The sequence below is a fragment of the Rana temporaria genome, chromosome 1 (genome assembly GCF_905171775.1).
Source record: "Rana temporaria chromosome 1, aRanTem1.1, whole genome shotgun sequence".
NCBI lineage: Eukaryota > Metazoa > Chordata > Amphibia > Anura > Ranidae > Rana > Rana temporaria.
Window position 1 is genome coordinate 601,926,287 of NC_053489.1, and position 13,811 is coordinate 601,940,097.

General features: G+C 43.4%; 1 protein-coding gene across 4 annotated transcripts in view; it reads left to right on the top strand.

Annotated features, from left to right (window-relative positions):
- CCDC149 (coiled-coil domain containing 149) overlaps positions 1 to 13,811 on the top strand; it is a 106,220-nt gene that overhangs the window by 77,223 nt on the left and 15,186 nt on the right. For 2 of the 4 annotated variants that reach the window (XM_040335176.1, XM_040335177.1), the window contains exons 9-11: positions 4,307 to 4,451; positions 8,751 to 8,827; positions 9,989 to 10,021. In XM_040335176.1, coding sequence (XP_040191110.1) covers positions 4,307 to 4,451; positions 8,751 to 8,827; positions 9,989 to 10,021 — 255 coding nt within the window. The remainder of the gene's footprint in view (positions 1 to 4,306; positions 4,452 to 8,750; positions 8,828 to 9,988; positions 10,022 to 13,811) is intronic. The other 2 variants (XM_040335178.1, XM_040335179.1) reach the window with 1 other exon arrangement.

Genomic DNA, 13,811 nt, shown 5'->3' on the forward strand with positions numbered 1-13,811 from the left:
ACGACATGCCCGTCGCTCTATGGGTGGCCGGTGAGCTTTACGCTCCAGGGCTTGCATAAAGACCGATCTACAGGGCCGAGTCGCAGTAGCCTGGCCAACAGTCATCTCCGTTACCAAGCGGAAGATGCACTGTCCAGGATGCTTCCAGCATAAACCCACAGGAAGGGTAAGTAGCTACTGCCTTGCTTTAGCAAAAAGACAGAGCTGGGCATCCTTGGAGAGGTGAGTAAAGGGCCTTATCCCCCTTCTCCCCTCCCCCTCCTCCTCCTCCTCCTCCTCGGCTCTCTGAGCTAGCTGCTGGGCAGGGGTTCCTCTGGGGAGCTTCACTTGGGGAACCATAAGTCACGAAATCAGTGTATAAGCTGCATGTCCTGCTCCATGCTGTTGGCGGCCATGTTTGGTGTATTCATGCTGTATTTCTTTACTTGCACGATGTATAAAGCCGCATAAGAGATTCTGTTTTTCTGTGTGTCTTGCTCCATGCTGTCGGCGGCCATGTTTGGTGTGTCCATGCTGTATTTCTTTACTTGCACAATGTATAAAGCCGCATAAGAGATTTTGCTTTCCTGCGTGTCTGTGTCTTGCTCCATGCTGTCGACGCCCAGGTTGGTGGCCATGCTGTATTCTCATCGGCGGCCATCTTCTTGTAAGCCGCTTTTTTGGGCGATTTCTGCTGAGGTGTACTGACTGCTGCATTACTCTGCTGCACCGTGGTTTTCTGCCCTGTTGGCCTCTAGTGTCAGATCAGCGGCCATTGTACCATGGATCAGACCATTTTAAAAACGGCAGATGAACAGATACATGCTGCGACTTAGCAGTCTGAAAGACTGACAAAATTGCAGCCCCACAAACAGCCTTCGATCCCAGCTTTGGAGAGCACAGATCGACAGACGCACTCTGCAGGCAGCAGCTCTGCTAGCTAAACCATCTGTTACGGTTCCTGGGTGGTGAGTTCTCTGGGGGGGGAACCCCTCGTCTCTGCTGCAGCCAGGAGTGATGGGTTACTTGTTTGGGGGTCCCTGTGTCAAGTGTGTGGACAGCATGGCGTCAGAAGCAGACCCTTAGGTGGACCCTTAGCCAAGGTGGAAGCAGCGAGTGGGAGAATAGGGGCTAGAAAGCGCCCCCTCCCTCCGCCATCTGCTGGGGACAACTCAGATGCGTTGCCGGGTCCAGCTAGCACTCATGACCCTGGCCCTGAGGTATCTGAAGATGCGGACCAGAAACCCTCTTTTTAAGAGTGTTTCTTGAAAAGATGGACCTCGCCCCCAATAGTGGACCCTCCTGTGTCCAGATTAAACAAGCTCCACCATACCAGTGGAGCGGCTCCCGCCTTCCAAGACTCTGCGGACGAGAAGGCTGAGGCGATCACCCGCAACCTGTACATGGTAGTGTGTTGACGGTATGCCCAACCATAATTGGGGCCCTGGTGTCTCAGACACGCACGGAAGGGGCAAAGATGCTGCTCTATGCGTTACAAGCATCAGGCTTCCTAGAACGAGGTAGCCCTAGCTGACCTACTGGTACAAGGCCTACAATTCATTTGTGAATCAGCCTTGGTCACTATTCCTCTGCTGGTCAGAGCTTCAGGTCAGGCGTTGGCGTTACGCCGTCTACTTGGTTAAGATTTGGTCCACCAACCAATCTTCCAAGAAAGCCCTGATGGACTTGCCCTTTAAGGGCGACAGACTTTTGGAACTCCCCTGGATGACATAATTAAAGATGCTTCCAAAAAGGGGGAAGGAGCCACGCCATAGGCAAGGGCCCTTCTTTACCACACACAAGCTGTTTTTTTTCATCCGCCCAGTACGGCCGGTAAAAGACCATAGGTCGATAAAGCGCCTGCTCAGGAACTGAGACGTCCCTGGTTTTGCAAACTCCAAACCTGCAGACAAAGCTACGTCCGCATGAAGGTTTGCCCCCACCCATCTCTCTGGTGGGGATACGTCTTCGCGAACCGGTGGACATCTTTGGTCCCCAACCGGTGGGTTTGCAAAGTAGTGTCTTCAGGGTACAAGATAGAACCTCTATCTTGCCCACCAAACAGATTTTTTTTCCCTCCAACCGCCAGCTACAACCGACTCGTCAGGAAGCCCTTTTGGGGCTGTTCAAGATCTGCTGAAACGCGGGTTGGTTATTCCAGGTCCCAGTACAGGATCGGTTTCAGGGATTTTACCCCAATCTGTTCATAGTACCAAAGAAAGTGGGCGTTTGCCCAATTCTGGACCTCAGGGCCTTCCATTGCTTTATGAGGGTACAAGATTCCAGATGGAATTGGTTCGCTCTGTCGTCACTGCCCTCCAGCCGGGGGACTTTCTGGCATCCTTGGACATCAGGGATGCCTATTTACATGTCCCCATATGCACAAAGCATCAGAGACTTCTGCGCTTTGCGGTCGGGGAAGACCACTATTAATTTGTGGCTCTGCCCTTTGGCCTGGCATCAGCACCAAGGGTGTTCACCAAGGTGCTTGCCCCAATTTTCGCCCTACTAAGACAACGTGGCATCGCTGTCATGGGCTACTTGAACGACCTGCTTCTGAGGGCCGCTTCAGCCTCAGAATTAGAGGTGAGTGTGTCTATAACATCAGACCCTCAGACACTTGGGTGGCTACTGAACATTCAGAAGTCAGTAATGGTAACGACTCAACGCCTAGTATATCTGGGATTGTACCCAAGGACTAAATCCAAAAGGATTCCTGTTGGCACAGGCATTTAAAACATTTGGCCACAGGAAGCAACTTGGAAATGGATTCGATCACCCACACAATGAGACCAACTGTGGATTTGTTTTGATGTTCTAATAAGTGTTTGGGGACACCATGTTAATCACAGTCCTCCTCAATAAAATGTCTGTGCTCTAAGGGCCCTGACAGTTCTTCAATTGTAAAACCGCCCACGTAGTAGAGCAATTATAAAATTTCTTTATGGGTATATGTCTTCCCCTTAGCAGAGAGAGAGTTTTTTGAATGCGGTGGGCAAATTGGCATGTGTTTGTTTTTTTTCATTGCTACATCTCTACCAGTGGAATGAGAACCATGGGAACTGAGGTTGGTGGGGTGGACTTCATTCTGCTGGGAGCAATGTTGCTCTTAATATTTCTGTTTTTTCTATATAACACTTTGTTTAAATGGGGGTCTTCGAGCAGTATTGGCCAATGGGTGGATAGGATTTTTTTTATATTTGGCGTGGAATTGGGAAATCGAGTAGGTGGTCTGGTTTCAGAAGATTAATTTGCACGGAGGCCAGTAGCTTGGTAGCGGTAGTAATCAAAGGCCTCTTCTGCTAGAGAAGCAGGATAATCTTTATCTAAAACATTCTGGGTAAGGAGTAGACCATGGCTGTTGTAATGTCCCTAGTACAGTTTTTCCGAAAGCGACTGCGTGGGATGTTAATGATCCACCTGGGATGATGGCAACTAAATGAATGTAAAAAAAAAAAACTGCTTTCTGTTATAAAACCGATCTAAAAAAAAAAAAAAATGAAAATCGAATGTCTTCATAAATTTAGGCAAAAATGTATTCTGGTACATGTCTTTGGTAAGAAAAATCCCAATAAGTGTATGTGAATAGGTTTGCGTGAAAGTTTAGAACGTCTACAATCTCTCGATCTATAAAAATGTGTTTTCCATTAATTTCAGTTTAAAACTTAATAGGTTGTTTTACAAGATGATCATTTACAATCGCTTTAATTTCAGTTTTGTATTCAGATGGTTGGAGTGCCTCTTGCTCATTCATTTACACTGAGCACAAGAATTTTTGGGATTTAATGCCCTGTATATAAGCTGATGAAAAAACTGGCAGACTGGCAGTAGGAACCACCTGTGCTGGGAATTTTAATAAGCAGAGCATTGGTGGTTGGTATAAATTCTGTGCAATTACTTTAACTCCTTGAAAATATATATTTTCTTTTTAACTGGAGCCTGGTTAATAGAAAGAAAAAAACATCCAAGACAACACTGGAAGAATGGAGGGAGAACATTTGCGCTCTTTACGTATTTTTGGGCCCATTCACACCAGTGGGCATGCACTATGCATCACAATGTTTTACATGTCCTTTTTTTTCTTTCAAGTTTATTGAAATGTTACAGAATGACATTTCACTCCTCTGTGTCCTCCTCCTTTTTCTGTCTTTTTTTTTTTTTTTAATCACATACCGATTGGTGTGAACTGAAACAATAGGACAAATTGCCCAACACATATGGTGTGATTAGGCCCTAAGAGGTTTATTTTGTCTGGTGACCTTGAAGAGAAGAATGGATTTGATGTGAGTGTCATCTCATGGCTGCTGTTTCTCTCTTTTTTTTGCAGTTCAGGAGTTATTATCGGAGGACCAAGGCTGTAGCCTTCCTGCCACTCCGCAGTCCATCTCTGATCTGAAGTCTCTGGCTACTGCTCTGCTGGAAACCATCCATGAGAAAAATATGGTCATTCAGCACCAAAGACAAACCAACAAGTATGTGTTTCTTTCCCTTTGGCCTCCTGTCTTACTGTCAGCTTGTAGAGAAAGGAAGTGAAAACAAAGTGTTTCATTAAAGCTTGGGAAAAGAAAATTGGCCAAGTTGCTGCTTCTGTAACTGGAAAACACATTGGGTTCAGGATCACAAAATATCTAATAAACGTCTGTCTGGGTATCCTGCTGCCTGTTTTTTTTTTTTTTTTTTTTTTTTTAAAGAAACCATAAGAACTACAGTGCCTTGAAAGTATTTATACCCCTTGAAATTGTCCACATTTTGTCATGTTACAACCAAAAACATAAATGCATTTTATTTTAATTTTATGTGATAGACAACACAAAGTGGCACAAAATTGTGAAGTGGAAGGAAAATGATAAACGGTTTTCAATTTTTGTGGCATGCATTTGTATTCAGCCCCCTTTACTCTGATACCCCTAACTAAACTCTAGTGGAACCAGTTGCCTTCAGAAGTTAACTAATTACTAAATAGAGTCCACCGGTGTGTAATTTAATCTCCGTATAAATATAGCTGTTCTGTGAAGCCCTCAGAGGTTTGTTGAAGAACCTTGGTGAACAAATCGCATCATGGAGGCCAAGAAACACCAGATAGGTCAGGGATGAAGTTGTGGAGAAGTTTAAAGCAGGGTTATGTTATAAAAAAAATATCCCAAGCTTTGAACATCTTGCGGCGCACTGTTCAATCCATCATCCAAAAATGTAAAGCGCATGGCATGACTGCAAACCTACCAAGACATGACCATCCACCTACACTGACAGGCTGGACAAGGATTAAGCGGAGACACAGTCAAGAAGCCCATGGTAACTCTGGAGGAGCTGCAGAGAGCCACAGCTCAGGTGGGAGAATCTGTCCACAGGACAACTATTAGTCGTGCCCTCCACAAATGTGGCCTTTATGGAAGAGTGGCAAGAAGAAAGCCATTGTTGATAGAAAGCCGAAATAAGTCCTGTTTGCAGTTTGCAAGAAGCTGTGTGGGGGGACACAGCAAACATGTGGAAGAAGGTGCTCTGGTCAGATGAGACCAAAATTTAACTTTTTTTGGCCTGAAAGCAAAACGCTATGTCTGGCAGAAAACTAACTACACATCACCCTTAACACACGATCCCCACCGTGAAACATGGTGGTGGCAGCATCATGTTGTGGAGATGCTTTTCTTCAGCAGGGACAGGGAAGCTGGTCAGAGTTGAGGGGAAGATGGATAAAGCCCAATACAGGGATTTCTTAGAAGAAAACCCGTTATGCCCTGTACACATGATCATTTTTTTCTGACAGAAAAACCGTGTTTTTTTTCAGCAGGAAAACGGCTGACATTAGTCTTGCATACACACGGTCACACTAATCTTGTCTGAAATTCCTAACGTCAAGAATGCGGTGACGTACGATGAGCCGAGATCAATGAAGTTCAATAAGCAGTTCGGCTCTTTTGCTTGATTCTGAGCATGCGCGTTATTTCCGTGTCGTAATTGCATACAGATGACCGCGATTCCCGATAGAAATGTTTCCTGTCATGAAAATTCAGATCCTGCTCTCCATCTTTTCTTAGCAGGAATTCTCACAGAAAAAGTGTGATGGAGCATACACATGGTCAGAAATCATGACAAAATGCTCACATCACACTTTTCTTGTCAGGAAAACTGATTGTGTGTATGAGGCATAAGAGTCTGCAAAAGACTTGAAACTGGGTCTGAGGTTCACCTTCTAGCAGGACAGCGAACCTAAACATACAGCCAGGGCTACAATGGAATGGTTTAGATCAAAGCATATTCATGTGTTAGAATTGCCCCGTGAAAGTCCACACTTTATAGATCTTTTTTGCATGCCACACTTTTCAGATATTTTTAAGACATTTTGAAAGCCATTTATCATTTTCCTTCCACTTCACAATTATGCGCCACTTTGTGTTGTATTTTATTGGGATTTTATGTAATAAAACCATTTACTTTTTTGGCTGCAACATGACAAAATGTGGACATTTTCAAGGGGTATTAATACTTTTTCAAGGCACTGAGGTTTTCTGTTAAATTCTCACATTTCAAGTTTCCATAACTATTGGGTAATTTAGTTTTTTAAGCTAATCCATCACTATTGTAGCAGACTAGATCTGAGGCCATAACCGATTTTATGGCGTTTTTAACGGCAAGAGCTTTCCTAGCTGTGCTCCTGCTTGAGCTTTGCCATAATTTTAGCATGATGTGGTCACCTAGGTTGTGACACTCTAGTGTACTTTGTTTCATATAAAAAAAAAAGGAAGTAGCGTTATTAAATGTTTGCAGTTAGTAATCACAATGGCTGCTTGCTTTAAAACATCCTGTTAATTTGTTAAACGGGAATTCTAAAAATTTTGTAATTGCCTTTTAGGTGAATGATCTTACCACATGTATAAGTGTAAAAAAATAAAATTGTGGACAATGCATCCTAGAATCGGCCCTGCTGATATCACCCTCACAGAAACTCAGAACTAAATCAAAACTGTACCGATTGCATAGATCCTATTCTAAGCTTCACAAGCTGTTAAGTTTGGCAGACACTTAGAGGACGCTTGTCTGGGTGCACTCATTCACATGATGTGGTGGTGCCCCAAGCTACATGGGTACTGGGAGAAAATTCTCCAAACTTTAAACTGTTTTAAACTATCCTTCACCCTGGACCCATTGTTTTGTCCCTTAGGTTATTTGGACGAAGAACTTGTTCAGATCCTAGTGGTTCGCTTCCTCTTCCAGGCGCATAAGTTTATAACACAGAGATGGTTTGGCTGTGCTTCCACTCACTCTTTCAGACTAGGTGCAGGTTGTAAACCAAGGGTTCCCAACCCTTTTGAAGAGTGAGGGCTGTTTAAGTGATATAGTAACCAGTCACGCGCCAGAGTGAAATGAAATGGTTTCGAATTTTTTAAATTTTTTATTTTGAATAGCAGGATGCGGGAGGGAGGGGAGGAGAAGGTGGCTTTCAGCAGTTGCAGGAGTTAAATGGAGAGGTTCGGTTTCTGTATATGTCACCTTTGCCTACCCTCCTGTCCAAGTGTAAAACAGAACATGATAGGGAGGTCGCATGGGGGTGGGGTTGCCATTGTGACCCCTGATGCTACACCAGTGGTTGGGGGATGGTAAAAACCACCCGTCCCCTAAACCGCAAATATAAACAAGACCTTACTGTCCTGAGCCCCCCATAAGGCTGCTTTCACACTGATGCGCTGCGATTTATCCACACTACAGTTGCAGCACAGTTCACCTGTGGCTTTTCTGCAGGGTTAGTTGTGCTTTGCCATAGACTTCCATTATATCTAGCAGGTGTAGTGTGCTTTCTGAAAGCGTGCCAAAACGCCTGCATTCAGTTTGAGGTTGAGGGCCACATCAGAGGTCTCCGTGGCCTATAGCTTGAGCACCCTGCTGTAAACTTTAGAATATTGAAAAAGAAGTTCATATGTATTGAGAGGATGTCCAAATAAAATTGATAAGCTTTGGGAACCTTGCTTGGCTGGACCTGGGACCTCACTCGCTTGTTATGGACAGATTACTGGGATGATTCTAAAAGTTTATATGTTATACAGTGATGGAGATCCATTTCTATAGTATACTTGTGTCTTTCATTTTATTTGTTGTTCCTGGGAGAACACTCTAAATGTTCTATGGTACACCTGGTAATTGGAAACTACATATAGTTGTAAATTGAGTCCTACAGTTGTATAATTTGAGTCCAGTCAAGAGAATTGCACAAATGATCGTTTGAGTAAAGCTATTTACTGTAAGATTACTGCATTTCTGTGAACAAGAATGTTTTGTATAATAACTTCACAAAGCACACCAATTACTGCTTAGCCCTATTTCACACCAGTGTGGTTTTGAAGTCGCACTACTTCAGCATGACTTTAAAGCAGTGCGATTTCATGTGCAGCTTGCTCATATCTGTGTGACTTCGTTTAAGGGATGTTAATGCAAGTCACACTGAAATCGCACATAGTGCAAGAACCTTTTTCGAAGTCAATGCAATTTGAGTTGCAGCAATTTGAACTTTTCCTTTGCTGCTAATGGGGTGCGACCTGTCATGCGGAACTGTCAAGTTACATGACAAGTCGCACTGGTGTGAACCAGGTCTTATTCTGTATTGCTGATGGCTATATTGGCTTTTGGGTCTCTGTTGTTTCAGGACCCAGGGGTAGGGGGGAGGGTAGAGTTTCTCCTATTGTTTGTTTTTTCCTGAGTGTACTGCCGAACTTTTGTTTGCTTTTTATTGTGTATGTAAAGATGAAAAACCTTTTTCTTTTCAATCTTTTTTGCTTCAGAATTCTAGGTAATAGAGTGGCGGAGTTGGAGAAGAAACTCCGCACATTAGAAGTGTCTGGACTGTGGAGTCTTCCAGGTCAGTTTTGCTTCAAGAATTGCCCTTCAGTATGTCTGCTCCTCTTCCACTGAGCATCACTTCTCTTGGAGGTGAAAGCTAAACTGTAGGCCAGTTTTTATCGCAGGAAGCTCCTGCACCATAAAGTACACCAAGATTCAAGGAAGAATACACATGACTCTTGCATTTAGACAATATTTGCCTACCTTGGGATTGTTTTGTTTTAGTTGTTCTATTCAGTGAAAGTGCAACTCTAGGCAAAACCTTTTTTTTTGCTTACTTTTTGATGGAGTAGAGATGGGTTAGACCCTTTGTCAATATTTTATCTCTGTGTCCCCAGTGGGAGAATTCATCCCTGTGTTTGTACTGGTATGACCATTATCACCAATGTCCCAATTCCTTTCTAAAAAGGGAATACTCACTGTGGGAAATTTCCCCTAATTTCCTGTTGGGTTTCTGGGGCAGGAAGTGTAGAGAGATTTCCCCAGTGGGACATGGCACAAAAATAAGGAAAGTAAAAACTGATAACTGGCAAAGATGTTGACACACTGTTTATACTAATAATCAGTGCCCCGATTAGTGCAGCCCCATCAGTGTTTTTTGTTTAGCAAAAAAACTGTGGTGATTAAATACCACCAAAATAAATCTGTCCAAAAAAAAAAAAGATAAAAATGTAATATGGGTACAGTGTTGCATGACCGCGCAATTGTCATTCAAAATGCAACAGCACTGAGTGCTGAAAATTGGTCTGGGCAGGAAGGATGTGAAAGTTCTCAGTATTGAAGTGGTTAAATTGAAATATCCAGGTTGGGTGGATTGACCCTTTTAAAAGACAAGTGCACTTTTAATAACTGAAGGGAATCAAAATACAGTCCTGCACAAATCTAAGAGGAATGGCCAGCTTTTCAGATTCTCATCAGGAGGATGTATATAGAGGAGGATGCTGCAGCTTTAATGAGGCAAGTAAGCAGCTGGCTGTGCAGTTTCTAGGTAAGTTTAAGTTGGGGATGGTGGTCTAGTATACACTTTTTACTTATAGTGCACTTTGCACTTGTTGCCCTTTTAAGTTTCCTGGATTATTTTTGGTTGTATGTAGATCAAGAGAAATTGTAACTATGCAACTCCAGCTCAAATGTTAATAGTAATGAATGTTTTTTTTTTTTTCTCCTGTGCTTCATCAAGGCCTCAGCTACAATGTCTCTGTGGGAGTTGGGCGTAGGTTCAACTTTTTCTTTACATCTGTGCTAAAGGAGAACTCCACTCAGGACAAAAAATGCATTTAAACTTATATGATGTCATAAACCCTGATAAAGTTTTAGTACCAGATGCCTGTAATTATGATTAAATAAAAATCCTAGCATCTGTATGTATTTCAGAGCGGGAATGTAGTGACTTAGGCTGCCGTTGATGACCGCATTCTGAAAATACTAATTGCCAAGCTGAAATTCTTTCTGACTTAATAACTGGGAACAAGCATGCGGCAAGTGAGGTCAGAATGAGATCAAAATTCATCTGTATACTTATTATGGGTCAGTGAGTCAAAGTATTGACGTCAGTAGATTAATACTAAAGAAGAACTATATTCAAAACTTTTTTTGTTTTGCATTTTAGATTAGTAAGGAAGGATTATACCCCAACCAGCCCCCCCCCCCCCATCTGTGTCCCATTGGGGATATTTACCTTCACTTCCTGTCCCATGGCCTAAAAAGGAACTGAGAGGAAATCCTTTGCGGTCTTCAGATCTAAAGAACTATTGTCTGCTTTGGAGCATTTAACCTCTTAGTTTTCCAGGGACAACCCAAGATTTGGGATTCTCTTTTACTTAAGTAAACTGGACAAATATAGGGGGTGACTCTCCCTAACAGGGGCACAGACAGCAATAAAAACTGGCAAGTGTACTAATCCCTCCCCACTCTACCCAAAACTAAAAAAAAAAAAAAGTTTTGCCTTTAGTTTTACTTTGATTCAGGATTGTTTTTTTTAAAGTGGAACTCTAAATGAAAGAATAACAAAAAAAATATACACACATACAACCACATACAACCACACACACATACATACAAACACACATACACCACTGTGCAAATGTTTTAGATATGTGTAAAAAAATGCTGTAAATGAAGAATGCTTTCAGAAATAGAAGTGCTAATAGTTTATCTTTATCAATTCACAAAATGAAAAGTAAATGGACAGAAGAGAAATCAAAAAGAATAGTTGGCGTGACCACCCTTTGCTTTCAAATCATCAATTCTTCTAGGTACGCTTGCACACTGTTTTTGAAGGAACTCGGCAGATAGGTTGTTCCAAACATCTTGGAGAACTAACCACAGATCTTCTGGGGATGTAGGCTGCCTCAAATTCTTCTGTCCCAGACAGACTTGATAATGTTGAGATCAGGGCTCTGTGTTGGCCAAGCTATCGCTTCCAGGACTCCTTGCTGTTCTTTACACTGAAGATAGCTCCTAATAACCTTGGCTCTATGTTTGGGGATGTTGTCCTGCTGCAGGATCACTTTGGGGGCAATCGCACGCCTCCCTGATGGTATGGCATGATCATGATGTACAAGTATCTGCCTGTATTTCTCAGAATTGAGGACATCATTGATCCTGACCAAATCTCCAACTTCATTTGCAGAAATGCAGCCCCAAACTTGCAAGGAACCTCTACTATGCTTTACTGTTGTCTGCAGACACTTATTATTGTACTGCTTTCCAGCCCTTCAACGAACAAACTGCCTCCTGCTACAGCCAAATATTAAAAATGTTGACTCATCAGTCCAGAGCACCTGCTGCCATTTTTCTGCAACCCTGTTCCTGTGTTAGTTGAGTCTCTTAGCCTTGTTTCCATGTCTGAGGTATGGCTTTTTTGCTGCAATTTTCCTTGAAGACTATTTTTGGCCAGACTTCTCCAGACAGTAGAAGGTGTACCTGGGCCGCACTGATTTCCACCAGTTGTGTACCGATGGCACTGCTGGACATTTTATGATGCGTCTTTCATTTGCTGCATTAAGTTTCTTTGGCTGACCACAGCATCTGCGGTCCTCAAAATTGCCCCTTTTTTGTGCTTCTTCAAAAGAGCTTAATCTTGAAATCCCAGTTCCCTTTGAAATCTTTGCTTGGTAGAGACCTTGCTGATGCAGTATAAATACTATGGGGTTGATTTACTAAAGGCAAATCTACTCTGCACTACAACTGCACTTGCTGTGAATCTGGGGGAAACTCTGCTGATTTTATCTTATCATGTACAAGCAAAAATGCTGTTTTTTTTTTTATTTTCCTTGCGTGTCCCCCTCGGATCTACAGCGACTGCACTTGCAGTGCAATTGTCGTGCAAAGTGGATTTGCCTTTAGTAAATAAATCCCCCTTCCCCATGTCTTGTTGCTGTGCTCATTCTTGCCATGGTGTATGACCTGTGACATGAAACGGTCTCCCACAACCTCACCATAGTAGCAGAGTTTGGCTGTTCCTCACCCAGTTTTAGGCCCCCTACACAACTGTTAATTTCTTTTTTTAGTTAATGACTAGGGGTGCAACGGATCACAGTTGATCCGTGATCCGAACGGGTCACCCCCGTCGGATCGGAACACACTGTGATCCGCAGATTGCCACGGCTCCGGAGCTAGGCCGAAGCCGCGGCCTTTCCTAATGTTACGGAGGCGGCTCCGAAGCTAGGCCGAAGCCGCAGCCTTTTCTAATGTCATGGCCTCGGCCTACCTCCGGAGCCGTGACCATAACGCTAGGAAAGGCCGCGGCTTCGGCCTAGCTCCGGAGCTGCCGCCGTAACATTAGGAAAGGCCGCGGCTTCGGCCTAGCTCCGGAGCCGTGGCCATCTTGGTACACCCGGCGGCGGCCCTCCTCTGTTTACACCCACAGAGGAGGAGCCCGCACTCGTGGGACACACTGCTCGGGGAGTGTCTGTCGGTACTAGCTGGGGGGGGGGTGGGGCAGTCACTGTACTGAGAGAAGGGGGGTCAGTCACTGTACTGAGAGAAGGGGGGTCAGTCACTGTACTTAGAGAAGGGGGTCACTGTACTGAAAGAAGGGGGTCACTGTACTAAGGGGGGTCACTGTACTGAGCAGGGGGGTCACTGTACTGAGCAGGGGGGTCACTGTACTGGGAGCAGGGGGGTCACTGTACTGAGAGCAGGGGGGTCACTGTACTGAGAGCAGGGGGGTCACTGTACTGAGAGCAGGGGGGTCACTGTACTGAGAGCAGGAGGGTCACTGTACTGAGAGCAGGGGGGTCACTGTACTGAGAGCAGGGGGGTCACTGTACTGAGAGGAGAGGGGGGTCACTGTACTGAGAGGAGGGGGGGTCACTGTACTGAGAGGAGGGTGGGTGTCTGCACCGAGGGGGTACTATAGTTGGTGGGGGGGGGGGGGGGGGGACATGTGGATATTACAGTGGGGGAGATTTTTATTTTATTTTTTCGATCTGAAAAATGATCTGATCCGTGACTCCTGATCCGAGGAACGATCCGAACCGTGAGTTTTTTGATCCGTTGCACCCCTATTAATGACTGTGTTTTAACCTACATATTAAATTGATGATCATTAGCACCGGCTTGGTATATTTGGTCAATCCTACACCTGATTTTAATATTACTAAATCCCTGACTTTGTGCAGGTGTACAAAGTGTGGCAAAAGGTAGTCACACCAAATATTATTTTGATTTTCGATTTTTCTTCTGTTCACTAATTTTTGTAAATTGATTAAAATAAACTTATATATATATATATATATATATATATATATATATATATATATATATATATATATATATATATATATATATATATATATATATATATATATATATATATATATATATATATATATAATGTATAGCATTCTTACTTTACAGCATTTCTTTACACCTGCCTAAAACTTTTGCACAGTACTCTGTGTATAATATGATATATAATTCATAATATCTCACACAGGAAGTTGCAATTGAAAAAAGAGATGTTGCCCTTCTAAGTTAATGCTCCTCTCCTGTTTGTA